Source organism: Meles meles, chromosome 12, assembly GCF_922984935.1.
Source record: "Meles meles chromosome 12, mMelMel3.1 paternal haplotype, whole genome shotgun sequence".
In the NCBI taxonomy this organism is placed as follows: Eukaryota; Metazoa; Chordata; class Mammalia; order Carnivora; family Mustelidae; genus Meles; species Meles meles.
This window is the reverse complement of record NC_060077.1, coordinates 56,389,702-56,399,987: the sequence shown is the minus strand read 5'-3', so window position 1 is coordinate 56,399,987 and position 10,286 is coordinate 56,389,702. Positions and strand designations below refer to the sequence as shown.

At 47.5% G+C, this 10,286-nt stretch overlaps 1 protein-coding gene across 1 annotated transcript in view; it reads left to right on the top strand.

The window, feature by feature from the left end:
- The first annotated feature begins 6,883 nt into the window (after positions 1–6,883).
- KLHL14 (kelch like family member 14) overlaps positions 6,884–10,286 on the top strand; it is a 100,115-nt gene continuing 96,712 nt past the window's right edge. The window contains exon 1 of the mRNA XM_046024022.1: positions 6,884–7,843. Within this exon, the coding sequence (XP_045879978.1) occupies positions 6,894–7,843 (950 nt within the window). The 5' untranslated portion in view covers positions 6,884–6,893. The remainder of the gene's footprint in view (positions 7,844–10,286) is intronic.

The window sequence follows — 10,286 nt, the reverse complement described above, 5'->3', positions numbered from 1 at the left end:
CCTGGATCTTAGCTCTATCTTGGAAAAGCTGTGTGGTCCTGAAAATTTTGCCTGATTTCTCTGCACTTCATTTTGCTCATTGTAAGATTAGAATCAGGGTACCTTTCTTTATTGGCTAATTTCAGGGGAACAAGTCACCCCCAAAATTAATGGCTCGAAACAGCAGCCATTTATTTCACTTAGAGCTCTGCGTGTCAGTAAATTTGAGCTACACTGGTTCTTCTGTCCCGGCCAGGCCCATTCCTACACCCTAGGTCAGCTGGGATCATGTGTTATCTCATCTGTCACCAGGCTAACCTGGGCTTTTTCGTAGGGGCGCGGACAGGACTCAAAGAGGGGAAGCTGAGGCATACAAGGCTTTTTGAGGCTCAGACCTGGAACTGGCACAAAGTTACTTCTGGCACATTCTATTGATAAACAAGGGACAAGGCCACCTCACTTTCAAAGGGTGGGGAGGTGGACTCCGCTCTTACAGGAAGAACAGCAGAGCCACTTTATAACGGGGTATTTATACCAGGAAGTATAGAAAGTTGGCTCCATTTTTACAATCTACCATACTCTCTCACAGGATTAGCAAAAGGATTAAGAAAACAAACATCTAAAGGATTTAGGCTAGTGTCCACCAAACAAGGAATGAGTTCGATAAGAATTAGCTATGGTTATTCTGTCCCAAGTTGCCAAGAAGAGTTTCAAAGTGGAAAGAAATCTGAGTTTAGTCTGAGATTAGGTGGGATTTCTCTAGGTAGAAAATCAAGGCCTCTTCTAAAGATACAATATAAAGATGTGCTGTGAGAGTGGGGTGGATTTCACAAAGCAGACAACAATGGACTTCCCAGAAGAGCTACAACAGTACCTGGGGTACTGGCCAAGGACTTTGATTGGACCCTGGGACAAGACAAAACCATTGGCTTTGACTAGATGCTAGCCAATTGTAACATTTCTCATCTTTTACTGTTATTTCAGACTTTTTGTTCTTCCAGAAGCTTCCTGAAGCTGCTGGTTTTGCCATATTTCTGGCCACGCCTACCCAAGTAGAAAACCTATCATTTTTCTCTCGGTTTTGCCACTCCCTGGCTTTGGGGATCTAGGGGGCCCTTCTTTGCTCAATGTTATTGTAAAATGGAGTAATTCCTCCATTTTACAAAGGTAACCATCATGAAGGTCAGGCCACAGGAAGTAGTGTTTACTGACCAAGAGCAACACGGGACAGGCCGGGCATTGGTGTTTCTATAATTTGGTGGTCACTCCTAAATCTTAAAGCAGAAAAGTCAAGAATGAGGAAAATAAAGTTTCAGGGTGACTGCCCCTTCATATGAAGCAGCAAAAACCCTTCTGAAACTGTTTTGAAGATAATCTGAAGTTCATCCAGTCCAGTGAGGTGGTCCTGACATACCAGAGCCACTGATTCCCCCCTGGGTTCCTGCCACCGGGAGGCCTGACCAGACAAGCTTCAAGCCAAAGTGCGAGTAGAATGCTCAGTGGCAGCAGTTCCAGAATCTCTCCACTGTACATAGTTTAAATGCAGATTCACTGATGAATAATTTTGATAATTCTATCGAAGTATGAAGACTGCTTGAATTAGACGACTACAGGATCCTATTTAGCTTTTTTCTAAGATAATTCGGGCTTCTCTTATGCCATGTGCAATCCATCCTGCTGAGTGCTCTTCACCAGTCACGTCCTTCCTGCCATTTTAAAAACAATAGTGGCAGAGATGCAAGCTGCTGATAGTGCTCAGCAGGACAGATCCAACACACAGATGCAATTTCTGTACGTTAACAGTGAAGTAGGATAAAATTCAAATACTTACCATCGCTTAGTAGCTAGCATCTGATTGCTGCAAATTGAATCTTTCATAACGGGATTTATTGTAAATAGTGTCATAGCATTTGTGAGTTCTGCAATAATTTCAGTCAAAGCCAGTGCAAGATACTGGAGGTGTGAGACTTACATGATTTACACACCACTTTACACATAGATTATGAAGGGATTTTTGATCATCAATGTTATTTTTAGTTGCTTACAAAACAGCTGTAATTATCATTTTTTCTCTGAAATCTTAAACATTCTCACGTAGTGTAACTTTAAAACCCAGAAGAAAACAGCCTAGTCACTTCCTTTCAAATTGCAAGACCTTTTAGTATTGCAAGACCCCAACCCAACCCTTCTCTTCCTCTTCCACTCTCATTGTTAAATAAGCATCAAAATTATAGTTAAAATTCTTGAAATGTGCATTTCATATTGTTTGGGAGCAACAAAGATCCTCGTAGTCATAATGAGTGATCAATATAGCCTATTAGTAAAAAAAAAAAAAGTAGAAATTCAAAATCAAGATATTTTGAGATCTCAAAACACATCTTACTTCCTTTATGAGAACATGGAAAGATGGCAATAGTTTAAGAGATCAATACTCTTATTCATCTTTGGATTTAGTTCCAAATACTTCACTGGAAGCTCATAATAGGTAAACATCAAAGGCATATTATACAAATTATATGGTTAGTGTACGAGAATTTGGTGATACTGCATGACTTGATAGCTTTCATTGCTAATGCACAGAACCCCCCAAAAGACACTGTATCACAATTACACAATCTTCCTGTTCAAGACCTAAATAAGAAAGGAAAATTCAAAAAAGGAAAAATTCAAAACAAATAGTAGGGCCAAAAGATTTGGATAATCTATTCCCTTTCTTTTCCCTGCTCTAAAAAAAAAAAAAAAAAAAAATCCTTTTCTATTATTTTACCATGTATTTGAGCTTTGTGTTATAAATATGAAATGTGAAATGCAGCATCTCTGCGAGATCTGAATAAAGTATCTTACTCTCAGATACCTAGGACCTTGATAGAGAACGAAGGCCTTTGTGAGGAGTAAATGCTTCAGTTGGATCCTTCTTTATTTAAGAGCAAATATCCCACATGCATGTTAATGTTTATTATTCTAAATGGGGAATTCCCTATTTCTAAACCAAAGAATTTTCAGTTTTCTCCCCCTCCCTTAAGCAGGTGTCTTTCCATATCTCACAAATCAAAAGGGAAGGTGAGAAGACAGCCTTTCAGTGGTGCCCTGATGTGTATTTTAATAAGTTTACTGATCAGAGCACATATAAATTAGAATCATATTCATATCATTAATAGCAAAGAAAACTCAATTTAACTCATGTCCAGCTTTCTTTCATGTTCATTTTATTCAAGGGCATGTCTTCCTTTTTTTTGCTTGCTTTCTTTCTTTCTTTCTTGGACACCTCCAGCCCCCATTGACAACCGAAATGTAGGGCTATAAATGTAAGGGCGCAATACATCATGAGATAAGTCCAGAGAACATGTCCTCTACCAAAATGCACATGAATCTCTGGTACAGTGAAAATTCCAGAATCGTTTGGGGGTTCATTTTGCATGCTAAGCAGGGTCAACAACGTGAGCTTTATGTGGTCATCCTTATATATCAGATGAAGGCCAAAGTTTAAAAGTGACATTTATGAAATTGCAGCCGGATTTCCTAGCACCTGATTCTAGCTCCTGCAAATCAAAGACTCTTAATTGAAAGACAAAGCTGACAATATGATCATCTTTCAATTAAATAAAAATATGACTTCTGAACCCTTATCTGTTGAAGAGCTGACATAGAAGTTTGGAGATGGTTGTTTAACCAGACAAAATGATAGAGAAAATATATTTTCCAACAAGATCATAAGGCTTGAATAGTGCAGGGAAACAAATATAAAGCAAAGGGCTGTCCTCTGTTCCCTCTACCAGCACTAACTCCCCCAACCCCAGTTTGTACACTAAGCCACTCACATTTTGGGCAAGGGCTAGTGTCTTCCAAATTAGACTCAAACCCCAAATACCAAGACACTAGAAAGTGGCATGTTGGCATACTTTGAGATCAGGCGTTTTCTGCATTTGATGGTGTGGGGGGAGGAAACAGCATACCAATGTAGTGAAATCTGGAAACAACAGCATATACACAGACACAAAAAAAAAGTTTGCATATTGCACAGAGCGCTTGAAGATCATAAATCTATGCATGAGAAAGATGTAGTGGAAATTTTGGGGGGGATTAGAGTTTATTTTTGTCATCTCTGTGAGACAGCTACTCATTCATCCAGATCACAGCTAAGAAAAAAGCTGGTCACAGAAATTAGCAGTTTCAGCTCAGCAGCGAAGTCGCCAGCCTGTGAAGGCAGAGAGAAATTGACTAATTAGCAATGCGCACTAAAACTTGACGGTTCTTTATAGAGAGAGAGAAGAGAGAGGGAGAGAGAGGGAGAGGGAGGGAGGGGGGGCTCGCTTTTTCCCCTTCTTTCTTCCAAAGATGTTTGAAATCGCAGTCATTTACGCTCGACAATTTTTACAATAGCCTTGAGCCATAATTTTGCGAGTCTCTCCAGCATCCATCCCCCTGTATGGTCTCTCTCTACTGGCCAAGCACGACCGTTTCTCTCCCCAACCGTGGATTTCCTATTACTCTCGTTACGACTCACTGAGCCCCAGGCCCAAGGATAATGATGTGTTGTTTCTTGGTAGCATAATTTGTCACACGTACATTTTTTCTTCTTCTTCTCTTGCAGAAAGCTCTGCTCCCTCTCTCTCTCTCCCTCTCTCTCCCTCTCTCTTTCTCTCTTTTCTCCCTCTCCTACATTTTCTTGCTGTTGCTAATTCATGGTGATCAAATGATGTACGACAAAATAAATTGTAAAGAGTGACTGCCTGGAGTTGGGAACCAGAAGGTGTTTTCCCCCTCCCAAGGAGAGAGCAAACCTTTAAAAAGGAAGGACAATTGATTTTTGGGGGGGAGCTTAAGTGAGCCTTGACTTTGCAGCTGGTTGAAAGCAGGTAAGTTTCTGGCCTTGTGTCTGCCTTGCGTGTATTTTGTTCTGTCTTTTGGGTTGTTGGCGGGGGAAGGCATGGGGAGGGAGTCTTTGGCGGGGGGGGGGGGGGGGTGTGCCGGTTAGTTGCCTGGCAAACGCTCATAAAGAATAAAACTCCTATTGCAAGAAATAAGCAGATAAGGGGGAAAGGCAAAGGAGGAGAACAAGAAGGAAGGGGAACAGGAAAAGATGGGGGGGGAGCGAGACAACGAAGCGGGGAAAGCGAGAGAGAGGTATGACCGGGTCCACTTAAAGGGAGAGACTGGGAGATGTTTCAGGAAACCCAGATCTTTGGGGGCCGGTGGGGAGGGGGTCCTGCCGGGGGAGGGAGCTCGAGGGAGGTTAGGGTCCACCTGGAACAGGATGTTAAAGTGAGTCGAGAGGAGCCCAGTGTGGTATAAATAGGAAACCGGCGATCCAGGACTGGCGCCAGGCAGGGCAGAGTGAGCCGCAGTGGAAGGGGCAGGTCCGGCGGGATCCCTCGGAGCCGAGCGGCGGCGGCGGCGGCGACGGCGGCTCTCCCGGGCGGGCGGGCGGGCGCGCGGGCGGGATGTGGGCAGAGGGTCCCCTTCTGCTCGGCCCTGGAAGGTGCAATTACAGGTTAAGGACCTGGCGTATCGATTTCGCCTCGCCTCCCCCCCCCCACCCCCATCCTGCCGTCCTCCGCCTGGATGCGGGCGGTTCAGACTTTTTTTTACAGAAGTAGTTCCAGGGCCAGGAGAGTGGGGGTGCCCGAGTGGGGGGTCGCTGGGGGTTTTACCGAGGGGCTCGTGGGGAAGCTGAGGCTTCACGCCGAGATGCTGGGTGGGATGCAGAGACCCTGCACGGAACCTACCCCCCCCCATTGGACAGCCCCCACCCCCTCCCCCAACACCCAGTTAACTTGAACTTCTCACAGTTACTGGAGTTAAAGCCACTGTTCCTGGTGCCTTGGAGACAGAACCTTTCACGTGAATCCCTCCGGGCCTCTGGGGTCCTGCTCTAAACCCACCCCAGTGGCCCCACTTCCTCCCTCCTCGTCTCCCCGGTGCCGCCCCGCGAGAGAAGGGGAGATACACGTCTGAACTTCCGCGCTTTGAAATGCGGGGGGCGGGAGAGAGGGGGTCGGGGGTGGGGGGCCAAAAGGATTCTCCTGCCAGGTTTAAAGGCGTCTCTGGAAAATTAGCAAAACTGAGTGGTGACGGGGAAGCCAACAGTTTGCGAAGCAGGCAAGCAGGCAGGGCCGGGGTGAGGGAAATGAGCTAGAATTGATAAGGACAGCTCCCGCCTCTGCCGAGTCCACTGAGCTGGTCCTCACCGCGCTCCACTGCACTTTCCCGGGAGAAGAAAGGGCTTTATCTGCTACCTCAGACTATTAGCCTAGGAGTTTCTCGGGGCAGCACGGATAATCGAAGGGGTTCCCAGCTTTTGGAGAGCTAAGAATCGCCCACCCGCACGCTTGTCGGGTCCCCTTTCCTACCCCCCAAACTGGACCAACTGCGAAGAACAAAGCTGCAGGCACAAGTTGACCTGGAACCTCTGCCGACGGTCGCCTCTGCGCTCTCCGGGAACCCCCGGCTCCCCACTCCCTGGCCTTTCCCTTTCTCAGGCCCGGCATGGACACAAGCCCACGAGGTGTCTCGGCCTCCGCCGCCACTTTGCCGTCGCTGCTGCCACCCCTGTCGCTGCCAAGAGCCGAGCCAGGGTGGTTTTAGGAAAGTGAGGGACGAAGTGTGTGGGCGGTAGCAAGAGGAGTAGCAAGGAGCTGAACCGGCGCCCCGACCCCAGACAGGGCCCTTTTGGTGGCGCTCACGGATTCAGCGCCTTCAGACCTTACTCCTAGGGTCGGGGTCCTGGGGCGCGCTGGGCAGGAGCCAAGCTGAACACTGACTGTTGTTCTTCGCCCTCCCCTCCCCTCCACACCCTTCCCCACCCCGACCACACCCCACCCCCTCCACTATCCTTCTCCCCTCCCTCCCATCCCCCACCCCTGTCTGCCAGGTTGGAGGAGGGTTTAAAGCCAGGTGCGCCGAGTCAGCTCGCCATGTCCAGATCCGGGGACAGGACCTCCACCTTCGACCCCAGCCACAGCGACAACCTGCTGCACGGCCTCAACCTGCTGTGGAGGAAGCAGCTGTTTTGCGACGTGACCCTGACGGCCCAGGGCCAGCAGTTTCACTGCCACAAGGCCGTGCTGGCCTCCTGCTCGCAGTACTTCCGATCGCTCTTCTCCAGCCACCCCCCTCTCGGGGGAGGGGTCGGCGGCCAGGACGGCCTGGGGGCCCCCAAGGACCAGCAGCAGCAGCAGCCGCAGCAGCAGCCGCCACAGCAACAACAGCCGCCGCCGCAGGAGGAGCCCGGGACTCCTTCCTCCTCCCCCGACGACAAGCTGCTGACCAGTCCTCGGGCCATCAACAACCTGGTGCTGCAGGGCTGCTCGTCCATCGGGCTGCGCCTGGTGCTCGAGTACCTCTACACGGCCAACGTGACCCTCTCCCTGGACACGGTGGAGGAGGTGCTGTCGGTCAGCAAGATCTTGCACATCCCCCAGGTCACCAAGCTCTGCGTGCAGTTCCTCAACGACCAGATCTCGGTACAGAACTACAAGCAGGTGTGCAAGATCGCCGCGCTGCACGGCCTGGAGGAGACCAAGAAGCTGGCCAACAAGTACCTGGTGGAGGATGTGCTGCTGCTCAACTTCGAGGAGATGCGCGCCCTGCTGGACTCGCTGCCGCCCCCCGTGGAGTCGGAGCTGGCGCTCTTCCAGATGTCCGTGCTGTGGCTGGAGCACGACCGCGAGACCCGCATGCAGTACGCGCCCGACCTCATGAAGCGCCTCCGCTTCGCGCTCATCCCGGCCCCGGAGCTGGTGGAGCGGGTCCAGTCAGTGGATTTCATGCGCACCGACCCGGTCTGCCAGAAGCTGCTGCTGGACGCCATGAACTACCACCTGATGCCCTTCAGGCAGCACTGCAGGCAGAGCCTGGCCAGCAGGTAGGAGACAACAAAGAGGGGGGCGGGGGTTGGGGGGGGCAGGAAAGGCCGGAGGGAGGGGAGGGGGGCAGATAGGAGTGGGGAGAGGGGTGGGCTGCGCGGGAGGCTCTGTCGAGCTGAAAACAATCGCAAACAAACAATTCAGACTCTGTGGGGAAAGTTGATTTCGGAGTCCCCGAAAGGTCAACAGGAAAGTGACATATGAGCATCCCTGAGCGCTGGAAAGCCCATGTTCCCAACATCCCCAGAGCGAGAAATGCGGGACTTGGGGGCTGAAATTGACAGGCAGGTGGGGCTAAAGGCCGGGACAGTTTCCAGTGCCGCTAGGGAACCCTCTCTAAGCAGTCCTCCCTCCAAATCTCAAAATGAGCTTCCTTGAGGAAAAGGATTCTGCAATGACAAGTCCCACCCCACTCCACCTCTTTCCTGCCTTGGGTGAGCAGGGACGCCCTGGCGACGCTCCACGAGGAGATCTTTCATTCTTTCTCTCAAACACTCAAGGTCTGTTGTTGTTGTTGTTGTTGTTGTTTAGTGACTGAGTCTGCTGCTCCCTTGGAAGTTAGAGCTCCCAAACCTTTTGTCTATTAGGGCCACTATTGGAAATTCTGGCATCACAGACCCAGGCAAACTTTGTCTTGTGGAAAGCCTTTCTTTTTCACTTTTAAAAGGGAGCAAAGCAAGAGGTTTCAGGGTGTCAGAGTGAATCATGCCTAGCAGCTCCCAGCTCTAAGGGGAGCACTGCTGGAAACTGGGAGGAGGGGAGTCTTCTGTCTCTCCAGTTAGGTCCTTGTGCAGGCTCTGAAGTCACAAAGAAGTTGGGGACTTGCTGTCGCTCTCTGGAACGTGTGTGTCTGTGCTGCAAATAGGGTTTCATGCCAGAGGGGAGAGGGAAATGATGACTTTTTAAAATGTGACAGATTTTTTTTTAAACTTTGGAATCGACAGTCCTGTTTTATTGGCTCCAATCTTAAAACCCCTTTTAATGAGCCCTAGCAGAACGTTTCTTTCTCTTTTTAAAAAAGAGAAGCAGTATCTTCTCAGTTTCTCATGATAAAACATCACGATTTCAGATGCCAGGGTACCCCAGCCTAAACCACTGGAGTGTTACATGGTTTAAAAATCCATCATGGCATTTTCCCATTCAGAAGGATGTCTAAAGTGGGGAGAGGGGGGCCATTTCGTGCAGCTTTGTGGAATTAAATGCTTATTTTTTAGTCATGAGGTTTCTACTAGACCCAGGTAGAAATGTAAGAAAAGGAAGATATTCTGTGCAGCGCTGGTGTTCAGGTGAGGCACACAGAGTTATGGGAAACCTTGGACTTAGAAACCTTCTAAGTTGATTTTCTACTCTTATGTGAGAGATGAGTTAATGAATTGTGTCAATAAATGACAGTAGAACAATAGCACAAGCAAGAATTCTATCCCTTGTGTGCTTGAATAGTGAGGACAGGAGTCCAGGTGTGAAGAAGAACATGGAATGTACTTTTATTTTGTAAGAGTTTTTCATTTGCTTAAAGATCAAAACTTAGTGCAGTGGGCAAATGTCACCACACCAATGGGCACTTGTGATTAATATTCTGTTACCTTAACTTTTATCACTTTCAAATAACCTACAAGTGTACTTAACTTAGCATATATCATACATATTCAGGAATATATATACATAGTCAGGAATTCAAACAACACAGTTATAGTCCTGAACATACATTTATTTGTATTTTTAAAAACAGGTAAAATCTAGTAGAAACTCAGAAACCCAGAGGGATAATAAGATTAAGGCTTAACTTGTTTTAAGAGTGATTTTGGGATATGAGCATTACAAATTTGATCTTATAAAGAATTTCTGAAGCCCTCAGTGTACTTGTACTTAATAAGTATGTTCTAGGGCTCAGTATTAGAACGGTTGACTTTCAAAATGCAAAATCCATTTTCCACCTTCATCTGGATTCAGCATACCAGCTGGGGCCTGCTGGTTCTGTCCTGGTGGATGGCTGAGATACCAGGCTGCCTGGCTCCGTGATGACACCTTCCAGCTTCACTGGGCCATATCATTTGAAGGATATGTAGTGGCGTCTGACCACTAAATGCTTACAAGTGTCACGGATGCTGCAGGAATCTGATACTTTTGCGGTAGGAAGAAACCTGTATTTTTCTTTAAAAGTGGAAGATACACGGAAGAAAACAGTTCATGTGAACCTGTTGTTGATCTCAAAGTAATATAATTTAGCTTTTGTTCCATTATTCGTAGCTGTGGCATTTTAACTTGGGGGGGGGACTAATTACATTACTCCAATTTTAATTTGCAGAAAGAATATAAGACTAACCATCAAGATCTTAACTTTATTGTAGACAAAAATGCTGGAAGTTGTAACCAATAGTATTATGTTGGCCCATTTATTACAGCATCAGCAGAATATAAAAATGTTCTCTCAGACTTACATGT